Genomic DNA, 14659 nt, shown 5'->3' with positions numbered 1-14659 from the left:
TTGTGGGTCATATGGTTGATGTTCATCAGACCTTCTAGTTCCTGTTACAAGGAGGAGGAGAAGACAGCTTGTGGGTCATACGGTTGATGTTCATCAGACCTTCTAGTTCCTGTTACAAGGAGGAGGAGAAGGAAGACAGTTTGTGGGTCATACGGTTGATATTCATCAGACCTTCTAGTTCCTGTTACAAGGAGGAGGAGAAGACAGCTTGTGGGTCATACGGTTGATGTTCATCAGACCTTCTAGTTCCTGTTACAAGGAGGAGGAGAAGGAAGACAGTTTGTGGGTCATACGGTTGATATTCATCAGACCTTCTAGTTCCTGTTACAAGGAGGAGGAGAAGACAGCTTGTGGGTCATACGGTTGATGTTCATCAGACCTTCTAGTTCCTGTTACAAGGAGGGGGAGAAGACAGCTTGTGGGTCATACGGTTGATGTTCATCAGACCTTCTAGTTCCTGTTACAAGGAGGAGGAGAAGACAGTTTGTGGGTCATACGGTTGATGTTCATCAGACCTTCTAGTTCCTGTTACAAGGAGGAGGAGAAGACAGCTTGTGGGTCATACGGTTGATGTTCATCAGACCTTCTAGTTCCTGTTACAAGGAGGAGGAGAAGACAGCTTGTGGGTCATACGGTTGATGTTCATCAGACCTTCTAGTTCCTGTTACAAGGAGGAGAAGGAAGACAGTTTGTGGGTCATATGGTTGATGTTCATCAGACCTTCTAGTTCCTGTTACAAGGAGGAGGAGAAGACAGTTTGTGGGTCATACGGTTGATGTTCATCAGACCTTCTAGTTCCTGTTACAAGGAGGAGGAGAAGACAGCTTGTGGGTCATATGGTTGATGTTCATCAGACCCTCTAGTTCCTGTTACAAGGAGGGGGAGAAGACAGTTTGTGGGTCATATGGTTGATGTTCATCAGACCCTCTAGTTCCTGTTACAAGGAGGGGGAGAAGACAGTTTGTGGGTCATACGGTTGATGTCCAATCAGACCTTCTAGTTCCTGTTACAAGGAAGGAGGAGAAGACAGCTTGTGGGTCATACGGTTGATGTTCACCCTGACCCCTCCTGTCTAAGCCTCCAGTATTTATGCTGCAGTAGTTTATGTGTCGGGGGGCTAGGGTCAGTTTGTTATATCTGGAGTACTTCTCCTGTCTTATCCGGTGTCCTGTGTGAATTTAAGTATGCTCTCTCTAATTCTCTTTCTTTCTCTCTCTCTCGGAGGACCTGAGCCCTAGGACCATGCCCCAGGAATACCTGACATGATGACTCCTTGCTGTCCCCAGTCCACCTGGCCGTGCTGCTGCTCCAGTTTCAACTGTTCTGCCTGTGATTATTATTATTTGACCATGCTGGTCATTTATGAACATTTGAACATCTTGGCCATGTTCTGTTATAATCTCCACCCGGCACAGCCAGAAGAGGACTGGCCACCCCACATAGCCTGGTTCCTCTCTAGGTTTCTTCCTAGGTTTTGGCCTTTCTAGGGAGTTTTTCCTAGCCACCGTGCTTCTACACCTGCATTGCTTGCTGTTTGGGGTTTTAGGCTGGGTTTCTGTACAGCACTTTGAGACATCAGGGGCTATATAAATAAATGTGATTTGATCAGACCTTCTAGTTCCCAGAGAAAACAGTGAAAACACTGACACACTTAAAGCAGGTCGTACCACGATGGATGTGAGGTCCTCGCTCTCAAAGCGGTTGATGGCCAGCTCCAAAGACTTGTAGAGAGCAGCAGACACTCTCTGGGTGATCAGACGGTTCAGGTCTATGGAACGACCCAGCAGCTAGAGAGAGGAGAGGAACCAACATGAGACACAACCCAGACAGACAAGGACTACATGAAGTAAAGAGAGAGGCAACACTGGGACGGGAAGTAGTGGGGGAGTAGTGGAGCAGTGGGTTGAGTAGTGGAGTAGTGGGGGAGTAGTGGGTTGAGTAGGAGTGGAGTAGTGGGGGAGTAGTGGAGTAGTGGGTTGGGTAGTGGGGGGGGGGGGTAGTGGAATAGTGGGGGGAGTAGTGGGTTGGGTAGTGGGGGAGTAGTAGAGTAGTGGGGGGAGAAGTGGAGTAGTGTGGGAGGAGTGGGGGGAGTAGTGGAGTAGTGGGGGGAGTAGTGGAGTAGTGGGGGGAGTAGGGGAGTAGTGGAGTAGTGGGGGGAGTAGTGGAGTAGTGGGGGGAGTAGGGGAGTAGTGGGGGGAGTAGTGGAGTAGTGGGGGGAGTAGTGGGGGGAGTAGGGGAGTAGTGGGGGGAGTAGTGGAGTAGTGGGGGAGTAGTGGAGTAGTGGGGGGAGTAGGGGAGTAGTGGGGGGAGTAGTGGAGTAGTGGGGGGAGTAGTGGGGGGAGTAGGGGAGTAGTGGGGGGAGTAGTGGAGTAGTGGGGGGAGTAGGGGAGTAGTGGAGTAGTGGGGGGAGTAGTGGGTTGGGTAGGGGGGGGGGGTAGTGGAATAGTGGGGGGAGTAGTGGGTTGGGTAGTGGGGGAGTAGTAGAGTAGTGGGGGGAGAAGTGGAGTAGTGTGGGAGGAGTGGGGGGAGTAGTGGAGTAGTGGGGGGAGTAGTGGAGTAGTGGGGGGAGTAGGGGAGTAGTGGAGTAGTGGGGGGAGTAGTGGAGTAGTGGGGGGAGTAGGGGAGTAGTGGGGGGAGTAGTGGAGTAGTGGGGGGAGTAGTGGGGGGAGTAGGGGAGTAGTGGGGGGAGTAGTGGAGTAGTGGGGGAGTAGTGGAGTAGTGGGGGGAGTAGGGGAGTAGTGGGGGGAGTAGTGGAGTAGTGGGGGGAGTAGTGGGGGGAGTAGGGGAGTAGTGGGGGGAGTAGTGGAGTAGTGGGGGGAGTAGGGGAGTAGTGGGGGGAGTAGTGGAGTAGTGGGGGGAGTAGTGGAGTAGTGGGGGGAGTAGGGGAGTAGTGGGGGGAGTAGGGGAGTAGTGGGGGGAGTAGTGGAGTAGTGGGGGGAGTAGTGGAGTAGTAGTGGAGGAGTAGTGGAGTAGTGGGGGAGTAGTGGAGTAGTGGGGGGAGTAGTGGAGTAGTGGGGGGAGTAGTGGAGTAGTGGGGGGAGTAGTGGGGCAGTGGGTTGAGTAGTGGGGGGAGTAGTGGAGGAGTAGTGGAGTAGTAGTGGAGTAGTGGGGGAGTAGTGGAGTAGTGGGGGGAGTAGTGGAGTAGTGGGGGGAGTAGTGGGTTGGGTAGGGGGGGGTAGTGGAATAGTGGGGGGAGTAGTGGGTTGGGTAGTGGGGGAGTAGTAGAGTAGTGGGGGGAGAAGTGGAGTAGTGTGGGAGGAGTGGGGGGAGTAGTGGAGTAGTGGGGGGAGTAGTGGAGTAGTGGGGGGAGTAGGGGAGTAGTGGGGGGAGTAGTGGAGTAGTGGGGGGAGTAGGGGAGTAGTGGGGGGAGTAGTGGAGTAGTGGGGGGAGTAGTGGGGGGAGTAGGGGAGTAGTGGGGGGAGTAGTGGAGTAGTGGGGGAGTAGTGGAGTAGTGGGGGGAGTAGGGGAGTAGTGGAGTAGTGGGGGGAGTAGTGGGGGGAGTAGGGGAGTAGTGGGGGGAGTAGTGGAGTAGTGGGGGGAGTAGGGGAGTAGTGGAGTAGTGGGGGGAGTAGTGGAATAGTGGGGGGAGTAGTGGGTTGGGTAGGGGGGGGGGTAGTGGAATAGTGGGGGGAGTAGTGGGTTGGGTAGTGGGGGAGTAGTAGAGTAGTGGGGGGAGAAGTGGAGTAGTGTGGGAGGAGTGGGGGGAGTAGTGGAGTAGTGGGGGGAGTAGTGGAGTAGTGGGGGGAGTAGGGGAGTAGTGGAGTAGTGGGGGGAGTAGTGGAGTAGTGGGGGGAGTAGGGGAGTAGTGGGGGGAGTAGTGGAGTAGTGGGGGGAGTAGTGGGGGGAGTAGGGGAGTAGTGGGGGGAGTAGTGGAGTAGTGGGGGAGTAGTGGAGTAGTGGGGGGAGTAGGGGAGTAGTGGGGGGAGTAGTGGAGTAGTGGGGGGAGTAGTGGGGGGAGTAGGGGAGTAGTGGGGGGAGTAGTGGAGTAGTGGGGGGAGTAGGGGAGTAGTGGAGTAGTGGGGGGGAGTAGTGGAGTAGTGGGGGGAGTAGGGGAGTAGTGGGGGGAGTAGTGGAGTAGTGGGGGGAGTAGTGGAGTAGTGGGGGGAGTAGTGGAGTAGTGGGGGGAGTAGTGGGGCAGTGGGTTGAGTAGTGGGGGGAGTAGTGGAGGAGTAGTGGAGGAGTAGTGGAGTAGTGGGGGAGTAGTGGAGTAGTGGGGGGAGTAGTGGAGTAGTGGGGGGAGTAGTGGAGTAGTGGGGGGAGTAGTGGAGTAGTAGTGGAGGAGTAGTGGAGTAGTGGGGGAGTAGTGGAGTAGTGGGGGGAGTAGTGGAGTAGTGGGGGAGTAGTGGAGTAGTGGGGGGAGTAGTGGAGTAGTGGGGGGAGTAGTGGAGTAGTGGGGGGAGTAGTGGAGTAGTGGGGGGAGTAGTGGGGCAGTGGGTTGAGTAGTGGGGGGAGTAGTGGAGGAGTAGTGGAGTAGTGGGGGAGTAGTGGAGTAGTGGGGGGAGTAGGGGAGTAGTGGGGGGAGTAGTGGAGTAGTGGGGGAGTAGTGGAGTAGTGGGGGGAGTAGGGGAGTAGTGGGGGGAGTAGTGGAGTAGTGGGGGGAGTAGTGGAGTAGTAGTGGAGGAGTACTGGAGTAGTGGGGGGAGTAGTGGGAGGAGTATCCTTTTACTCCCTCTCTCCTCAGAAGTAGGCACACGTGAGGCGAGTGACTAGAACCAGTTTCAGCTGGACATCAGCTGTTCGTTTTATTGAGTTGTCATTGGCTGACACAGTTCTCATCACCTCACACATTAACAGAGGAGCGGTCTAGGCGGTAAATCTAAGACCCGTGGCAATTATATCAGACCCAACCCAGATACATTCTGAAAATAAATCTGAATTTGGGACCTGGACCCGCTTGGATCTCGGAATTTCGGGTCTGTTGCACCCGTGAATAACTCTAGTTGGAGGGTTAGGGGTCAGAGGTCATCTGGACGTGGTGTTGTTTTAGCATTCTCGAAGGCAGTTGGAGGGTTAGGAGTCAGAGGTTAGGGGTCATCTGGACGTAGCGTTGTTTTAGCAGTCTCGAAGGCAGTTCGAGGGTTAGGGGTCAGATGGTTACCTGGACTTGCCGATTATTCAGCCTGGGTCTAGTAGTGGTTGGACGGTTAGGGGGTCAGCGGTCAGGGGGTTACCTGAACGTGGCGTTGTTTCAGCAGGGTCTCGTAGCGGTTGGAGGGGTAGGGTTAGGGGTCAGAGGTCAGGGGTTACCTGAACGTGGCGTTGTTTCAGCAGGGTCTCGTAGCGGTTGGACGCGGGCCAGGGGATGTTAGCTCCCTGGTTCTTACAGTCCGCTCTCAGACGCTTGTCCAGTAGCAGACTGAGGAGAAGAGAAACACCATATAAACAATAAGACAACCAGAGAGAGACCCTACTTTAGTTAAACACGCTGGGCAGAAGGGTACAGAAGTCAAAGGGGAATCTCCTGTAAACAGCTGAGAGATAGGGGTGGAGAAACCACTCACCAACCAACACCTCTGGAAGTTTGGCCAAAAATAAGTCATCAACGCAGGAGTGTTTGATGAACACGAGAACAAAAAGGAATACTGTGTATCTGTAGGGTGTCGGAAACGCCAAGCCTCATATACAGACTATTTCAGAAGGGCCAGTATTGAATGAGGAGGACACGTGTAGAAGGGCCAGTATTGAATGAGGAGGACACGTGTAGAAGGGCCAGTATTGAATGAGGAGGACACGTGTAGAAGGGCCAGTATTGAATGAGGAGGACACGTGTAGAAGGGCCAGTATTGAATGAGGAGGACACACGTAGAAGGGCCAGTATTGAATGAGGAGGACACACGTAGAAGGGCCAGTATTGAATGAGGAGGACACACGTAGAAGGGCCAGTATTGAATGAGGAGGACACACGTAGAAGGGCCAGTATTGAATGAGGAGGACACACGTAGAAGGGCCAGTATTGAATGAGGAGGACACACGTAGAAGGGCCAGTATTGAATGAGGAGGACACATGTTGAAGTTCTTCTTGAGGACTTATAAGGAACTGGGGATATTGTAGATTTGAAATCACCCCCTAAAATCAGACAACTGGAATCTAAAATGGGTATAGCAGATAAAAAGGTAGAAATTAAACTGGGTGCATAAACACTGTCCAAAACAACAGTTTAACAGGGTAATTAGCCCCTTTGATGTTCCACAAAATGTACTATTATTTCTGCCACCCGGAGCACCCCCATTACACACCCGTCATTAAGCAAGGAATACCAAAACACCAGGGTAACACCAGGCAGGGTAACACCAGGCAGGATAACACCAGGCAGGATAACACCAGGCAGGATAACACCAGGCAGGATAACACCAGGCAGGGTAACACCAGGCAGGATAACACCAGGCAGGATAACACCAGGCAGGATAACACCAGGCAGGATAACACCAGGCAGGGTAACACCAGGCAGGATAACACCAGGCAGGATAACACCAGGCAGGGTAACACCAGGCAGGATAACACCAGGCAGGGTAACACCAGGCAGGGTAACACCAGGCAGGGTAACACCAGGCAGGGTAACACCAGGCAGGGTAACACCAGGATAACACCAGGCAGGGTAACACCAGGCAGGGTAACACCAGGCAGGGTAACACCAGGCAGGGTAACACCAGGCAGGGTAACACCAGGATAACACCATGCAGGGTAACACCAGGATAACACCAGGATAACACCAGGATAACACCAGGATAACACCAGGATAACACCAGGCAGGATAACACCAGGATAACACCAGGCAGGATAACACCAGGGTAACACCAGGCAGGATAACACCAGGGTAACACCAGGCAGGATAACACCAGGCAGGATAACACCAGGCAGGATAACACCAGGCAGGATAACACCAGGGTAACACCAGGCAGGATAACACCAGGGTAACACCAGGCAGGGTAACACCAGGAAGGGTAACACCAGGGTAACACCAGGCAGGGTAACACCAGGGTAACACCAGGCAGGGTAACACCTGGATAACACTAGACAGGGTAACACCAGGGTAACACCAGGCAGGGTAACACCAGGATAACACCAGGCAGGGTAACACCAGGCAGGATACTACCAGGGTAACACCAGGATAACACCAGGATAACACCAGGATAACACCAGGGTAACACCAGGGTAACACCAGGCAGGGTAACACCTGGCAGGATAACACCTGGCAGGATAACACCAGGCAGGATAACACCAGGCAGGATAACACCAGGCAGGATAACACCAGGCAGGATAACACCAGGCAGGATAACACCAGGCAGGATAACACCAGGCAGGGTAACACCAGGCAGGGTAACACCAGGCAGGGTAACACCAGGCAGGGTAACACCAGGATAACACCAGGCAGGGTAACACACCAGGCAGGGTAACACCAGGCAGGGTAACACCAGGCAGGGTAACACCAGGCAGGGTAACACCAGGATAACACCAGGGTAATACCAGGCAGGGTAACACCAGGCAGGGTAACACCAGGCAGGGTAACACCAGGCAGGGTAACACCAGGCAGGGTAACACCAGGCAGGGTAACACCAGGCAGGGTAACACCAGGGTAAAATCAACTGAAAAGACAATGACAACTAAACAATTCAACCTCCCCCTCAGACAACACCTCCCCAAACAAGGTACAGGTCTAGATAGACTGTGAGAAGAAAACAGTCTGAGAGTGCAGTGTCAGAGACACCGGTAGTCAGGTCAGAGACACCGGTAGTCAGGTCGGAGATACCGCTAGTCAGGTCGGAGATACCGCTAGTCAGGTCGGAGATACCGCTAGTCAGGTCGGAGATACCGGTAGTCAGGTCAGAGACACCGGTAGTCAGGTCAAAAACACCGCTAGTCAGGTCGGAGATACCGCTAGTCAGGTCAGAGACACCGGTAGTCAGGTCAGAGACACCGGTAGTCAGGTCAGAGACACCGGTAGTCAGGTCAAAAACACCGGTAGTCAGGTCAGAGACACCGGTAGTCAGGTCAGAGATACCGCTAGTCAGGTCAGAGACACCGGTAGTCAGGTCAGAGATACCGCTAGTCAGGTCAGAGACACCGCTAGTCAGGTCAGAGACACCGGTAGTCAGGTCAGAGACACCGGTAGTCAGGTCAGAGACACCGGTAGTCAGGTCAGAGACACCGGTAGTCAGGTCAGAGATACCGCTAGTCAGGTCGGAGATACCGCTAGTCAGGTCAGAGACACCGGTAGTCAGGTCAGAGATACCGCTAGTCAGGTCAGAGACACCGCTAGTCAGGTCAGAGACACCGCTAGTCAGGTCAGAGACACCGGTAGTCAGGTCAGAGACACCGGTAGTCAGGTCAGAGATACCGGTAGTCAGGTCAGAGACACCGGTAGTCAGGTCAGAGACACCGCTAGTCAGGTCAGAGATACCGCTAGTCAGGTCAGAGACACCGCTAGTCAGGTCAGAGACACCGCTAGTCAGGTCAGAGACACCGGTAGTCAGGTCAGAGATACCGGTAGTCAGGTCAGAGACACCGGTAGTCAGGTCAGAGATACCGCTAGTCAGGTCAGAGACACCGGTAGTCAGGTCAGAGACACCGGTAGTCAGGTCAAAAACACCGCTAGTCAGGTCAAAAACACCGCTAGTCAGGTCGGAGACACCGCTAGTCAGGTCGGAGATACCGCTAGTCAGGTCGGAGATACCGCTAGTCAGGTCGGAGATACCGCTAGTCAGGTCGGAGATACCGCTAGTCAGGTCGGAGATACCGCTAGTCAGGTCGGAGATACCGCTAGTCAGGTCGGAGACACCGCTAGTCAGGTCGGAGATACCGCTAGTCAGGTCGGAGATACCGCTAGTCAGGTCGGAGATACCGCTAGTCAGGTCAGAGACACCGCTAGTCAGGTCAGAGACACCGGTAGTCAGGTCAGAGACACCGGTAGTCAGGTCAGAGACACCGCTAGTCAGGTCAGAGATACCGCTAGTCAGGTCAGAGACACCGCTAGTCAGGTCAGAGACACCGCTAGTCAGGTCAGAGACACCGGTAGTCAGGTCAGAGATACCGGTAGTCAGGTTAGAGACACCGGTAGTCAGGTCAGAGATACCGCTAGTCAGGTCAGAGACACCGGTAGTCAGGTCAGAGACACCGGTAGTCAGGTCAAAAACACCGCTAGTCAGGTCAAAAACACCGCTAGTCAGGTCGGAGACACCGCTAGTCAGGTCGGAGACACCGCTAGTCAGGTCGGAGATACCGCTAGTCAGGTCGGAGATACCGCTAGTCAGGTCGGAGATACCGCTAGTCAGGTCGGAGATACCGCTAGTCAGGTCGGAGATACCGCTAGTCAGGTCGGAGATACCGCTAGTCAGGTCGGAGATACCGCTAGTCAGGTCGGAGATACCGCTAGTCAGGTCGGAGATACCGCTAGTCAGGTCGGAGACACCGCTAGTCAGGTCGGAGATACCGCTAGTCAGGTCGGAGATACCGCTAGTCAGGTCGGAGATACCGCTAGTCAGGTCGGAGATACCGCTAGTCAGGTCGGAGACACCGCTAGTCAGGTCGGAGACACCGCTAGTCAGGTCGGAGACACCGCTAGTCAGGTCGGAGATACCGCTAGTCAGGTCGGAGATACCGCTAGTCAGGTCGGAGATACCGCTAGTCAGGTCGGAGATACCGCTAGTCAGGTCGGAGATACCGCTAGTCAGGTCGGAGATACCGCTAGTCAGGTCGGAGACACCGCTAGTCAGGTCGGAGACACCGCTAGTCAGGTCGGAGATACCGCTAGTCAGGTCGGAGATACCGCTAGTCAGGTCAGAGACACCGGTAGTCAGGTCAGAGACACCGGTAGTCAGGTCAGAGATACCGCTAGTCAGGTCAGAGACACCGGTAGTCAGGTCAGAGACACCGGTAGTCAGGTCAGAGACACCGCTAGTCAGGTCAGAGATACCGCTAGTCAGGTCGGAGATACCGCTAGTCAGGTCGGAGATACCGCTAGTCAGGTCAGAGACACCGCTAGTCAGGTCAGAGACACCTGTAGTCAGGTCAGAGACACCGCTAGTCAGGTCGGAGATACCGCTAGTCAGGTCGGAGATACCGCTAGTCAGGTCGGAGATACCGCTAGTCAGGTCAGAGACACCGCTAGTCAGGTCGGAGATACCGCTAGTCAGGTCGGAGATACCGCTAGTCAGGTCAGAGATACCGCTAGTCAGGTCAGAGACACCGCTAGTCAGGTCGGAGACACCGCTAGTCAGGTCAGAGACACCGCTAGTCAGGTCAGAGATACCGCTAGTCAGGTCAGAGATACCGCTAGTCAGGTCAGAGACACCGGTAGTCAGGTCAGAGACACCGGTAGTCAGGTCAGAGACACCGGTAGTCAGGTCAGAGACACCGGTAGTCAGGTCAGAGATACCGGTAGTCAGGTCAGAGACACCGGTAGTCAGGTCAGAGACACCGCTAGTCAGGTCGGAGACACCGCTAGTCAGGTCAGAGACACCGCTAGTCAGGTCAGAGATACCGCTAGTCAGGTCAGAGATACCGCTAGTCAGGTCAGAGATACCGCTAGTCAGGTCGGAGACACCGCTAGTCAGGTCGGAGACACCGCTAGTCAGGTCAGAGACACCGCTAGTCAGGTCGGAGACACCGCTAGTCAGGTCGGAGACACCGCTAGTCAGGTCAGAGATACCGCTAGTCAGGTCAGAGATACCGCTAGTCAGGTCGGAGACACCGCTAGTCAGGTCGGAGATACCGCTAGTCAGGTCGGAGACACCGCTAGTCAGGTCAGAGACACCGCTAGTCAGGTCAGAGACACCGCTAGTCAGGTCAGAGACACCGGTAGTCAGGTCAGAGACACCGCTAGTCAGGTCAGAGACACCGGTAGTCAGGTCAGAGATACCGGTAGTCAGGTCAGAGATACCGGTAGTCAGGTCAGAGCGGAGGTCTCCAGTGCTGTAATCGTCACGGTGTGCAACTCTGTTTGAGTGATACAGAGCGCGTACCTCCGGGTTTACAGGCTTAGGAGAGGACCGTGATGAAACAGTCTTGTAGACGGGTTCTCAAAGTCTCTGGGCTTATAGTCTCAGGAGAGGACGGTGATGAAACAGTCTTGTAGGCCGGGTTTTCTCAGTCCTATTTTTGGCTTTTTGTTTCATGACATGCTGACATTTGAAAGCAGGGTAGTCTTGCCTACTACAGACAGGGATCCCCAAACTAATATTTGAAAATAAATAGTTTTATTGCTAAATTCAAATAAACGTAAACTTTAAGAATATTGCAGGAGCAAAAGGAAAACATGTCGTCCCATAGCGCCACCCCGCCCGCCCAACCCCACCCCGCCCCCGCCCCGCCCCGCCCCACCCCCGCCCCACCCCGTCCCGCCCCGCCCCGCCCGTATTTCAGTTATTGAACAGTATCGATTCAGAAGTTTAACGTACCTTCCAGCTAGAATCTTGTAGTAGGCAAATATCTGATCAGCCAGCTTGTAGACAAACTGATCAAAACACAGGTTGACCTGCAGAGGATGTCATATAGGAAGTATAGTATCAGTCATCATCAAAACACAGGTTGACCTGCAGAGGATGTCATATAGGAAGTATAGTATCAGTCATCATCAAAACACAGGTTGACCTGAGGTAAGAGGGTATCATTTAGGTTAGTTAGTCTAATGGTGAACTAGTTACCTCTGCTGTAGTGATGACTAGTCTAATGGTGAACTAGTTACCTCTGCTGTAGTGATGACTAGTCTAATGGTGAACTAGTTACCTCTGCTGTAGTGATGACTAGTCTAATGGTGAACTAGTTACCTCTGCTGTAGTGATGACTAGTCTAATGGTGAACTAGTTACCTCTGCTGTAGTGATGACTAGTCTAATGGTGAACTAGTTACCTCTGCTGTAGTGATGACTAGTCTAATGGTGAACTAGTTACCTCTGCTGTAGTGATGACTAGTCTAATGGTGAACTAGTTACCTCTGCTGTAGTGATGACTAGTCTAATGGTGAACTAGTTACCTCTGCTGTAGTGATGACTAGTCTAATGGTGAACTACATACCTCTGCTTCTATCTCATCATAGAGGAACTGCTTCTTGAACTTGGTCAGGGCGTAGTGGGCACTGTCATTATAGAGGTCCAGAGGATACAGCACATACCTGGGGGACAGACACTTCATGAGACTGGCTCTGGATGGAAGACACGACTGTGTGTGTGTGTGTGTCTCCTCCTTACTCCATCATAGAGGCCTCCTTGGTCTCCAGAATGTGGTCTGTGAGGATCCAGGGCATGGACATCTCGATGGGGAACTGGATCCTGCGACCCATGGTCAGCTCCAGGAAGAACTCTCTGAACCACAGCTGAGACAGGTCACAGCACTGCTGTAGGGTCTCTGTTAGGGAGGGGACAAAGGGTTAGAGAGGGGACAGAGGGAGGGTTAGAGAGGGGACCGAGGGTTAGAGAGGGGACAGAGGGAGGGTTAGAGGGGGGACAGAGGGAGGGTTAGAGAGGGGACAGGGGGTTAGAGAGGGGACAGACGGAGGGTTAGGGAGGGGACAGAGGGAGGGTTAGGGAGGGGACAGAGGGAGGGTTAGAGAGGGGACAGAGGGAGGGTTAGAGAGGGGACAGAGGGAGGGTTAGAGAGGGGACAGAGGAAGGGTTAGAGAGGGGACAGAGGGAGGGTTAGAGAGGGGACAGAGGGAGGGTTAGAGAGGGGACAGAGGGAGGGTTAGAGAGGGGACAGAGGGAGGGTTAGAGAGGGGACAGAGGGAGGGTTAGAGAGGGGACAGAGGGAGGGTTAGAGAGGGGACAGAGGGAGGGTTAGAGGTAGAGAGGGAACAGGGAGAGACAGAGCAGGATGGTTCTGTAAACTCCTTACCGCTGAAGTTGAGCAGGTGAGTATAGAAGAAGGACAGGGTTAGGGGGGGGACAGACGGAGGGTTAGGGGGGGACAGACGGAGGGTTAGGGGGGGGACAGACGGAGGGTTAGAGGTAGAGAGGGAACAGGGAGAGACAGAGCAGGATGGTTCTGTAAACTCCTTACCGCTGAAGTTGAGCAGGTGAGTATAGAAGGAGGACAGGGTTAGGGGGGGACAGACGGAGGGTTAGGGGGGGACAGACGGAGGGTTAGAGGTAGAGACGGAACAGGGAGAGACAGAGCAGGATGGTTCTGTAAACTCCTTACCGCTGAAGTTGAGCAGGTGAGTATAGAAGGACAGGGTTAGGGGGGGGACAGACGGAGGGTTAGGGGGGGACAGACGGAGGGTTAGAGAGAGAGGGAACAGGGAGAGACAGAGCAGGATGGTTCTGTAAACTCCCTACCGCTGAAGTTGAGCAGGTGAGTATAGAAGAAGGACAGGGTTAGGGGGGGGACAGACGGAGGGTCAGGGGGGGGACAGACGGAGGGTTAGGGGGGGACAGACGGAGGGTTAGTGGGGGGACAGACGGAGGGTTAGTGGGGGGACAGACGGAGGGTTAGTGGGGGGACAGACGGAGGGTTAGTGGGGGGACAGACGGAGGGTTAGTGGGGGACAGACGGAGGGTTAGAGAGAGAGGGAACAGGGAGAGACAGAGCAGGATGGTTCTGTAAACTCCCTACCGCTGAAGTTGAGCAGGTGAGTATAGAAGAAGGACTCTCTGTGGAACTTCTCCATGTCCATGATGGTGGGTCCCTCCAGACTGCTGCGGAGAGTCTTCTTAGAACCACTCTTATCAGCTATCAGAGACTCCAGCATGGTACGAACCATGTACAGCTACAGAGGAGGAGGAGGAGGAGAGGAAGAGCAGGAGAAGAGGACATTAAACGAAAAGCCCAGTTGTGTCTCACTACTAAGATCCATCCTGAAACCATGTTGTGTGTCTCACTACTAAGATCCATCCTGAAACCATGTGGTGTCTCACTACTAAGATCCATCCTGAAACCATGTTGTGTGTCTCACTACTAAGATCCATCCTGAAACCATGTGGTGTCTCACTACTAAGATCCATCCTGAAACCATGTGGTGTCTCACTACTAAGATCCATCCTGAAACCATGTGGTGTCTCACTACTAAGATCCATCCTGAAACCATGTTGTGTGTCTCACTACTAAGATCCATCCTGAAACCATGTGGTGTCTCACTACTAAGATCCATCCTGAAACCATGTTGTGTGTCTCACTACTAAGATCCATCCTGAAACCATGTGGTGTCTCACTACTAAGATCCATCCTGAAACCATGTTGTGTGTCTCACTACTAAGATCCATCCTGAAACCATGTGGTGTCTCACTACTAAGATCCATCCTGAAACCATGTGGTGTCTCACTACTAAGATCCATCCTGAAACCATGTGGTGTCTCACTACTAAGATCCATCCTGAAACCATGTTGTGTGTCTCACTACTAAGATCCATCCTGAAACCATGTGGTGTCTCACTACTAAGATCCATCCTGAAACCATGTTGTGTGTCTCACTACTAAGATCCATCCTGAAACCATGTGGTGTCTCACTACTAAGATCCATCCTGAAACCATGTTGTGTGTCTCACTACTAAGATCCATCCTGAAACCATGTGGTGTCTCACTACTAAGATCCATCCTGAAACCATGTGGTGTCTCACTACTAAGATCCATCCTGAAACCATGTGGTGTCTCACTACTAAGATCCATCCTGAAACCATGTTGTGTGTCTCACTACTAAGATCCATCCTGAAACCATGTGGTGTCTCACTACT

The 14659-nt window shown here is 53.3% G+C and overlaps 1 protein-coding gene across 6 annotated transcripts in view; it reads right to left on the bottom strand.

The window, feature by feature from the left end:
- LOC110524889 (cytoplasmic FMR1-interacting protein 1 homolog) overlaps positions 1-14659 on the bottom strand; it is a 79542-nt gene that overhangs the window by 20080 nt on the left and 44803 nt on the right. For all 6 annotated transcript variants that reach the window (XM_036978966.1, XM_036978964.1, XM_036978965.1 and 3 more), the window contains 6 exons: positions 13546-13699; positions 12183-12339; positions 12010-12106; positions 11395-11471; positions 5248-5356; positions 1668-1787 (listed from right to left, as the gene is read on the bottom strand). In XM_036978966.1, the coding sequence (XP_036834861.1) occupies positions 1668-1787; positions 5248-5356; positions 11395-11471; positions 12010-12106; positions 12183-12339; positions 13546-13699 (714 nt within the window). The remainder of the gene's footprint in view (positions 1-1667; positions 1788-5247; positions 5357-11394; positions 11472-12009; positions 12107-12182; positions 12340-13545; positions 13700-14659) is intronic.

The sequence above is a fragment of the Oncorhynchus mykiss genome, chromosome 5 (genome assembly GCF_013265735.2).
Source record: "Oncorhynchus mykiss isolate Arlee chromosome 5, USDA_OmykA_1.1, whole genome shotgun sequence".
Lineage (NCBI taxonomy): Eukaryota > Metazoa > Chordata > Actinopteri > Salmoniformes > Salmonidae > Oncorhynchus > Oncorhynchus mykiss.
Note: the sequence above shows the minus strand (reverse complement) of the source record. Positions and strands in the feature narration are given on the sequence as shown.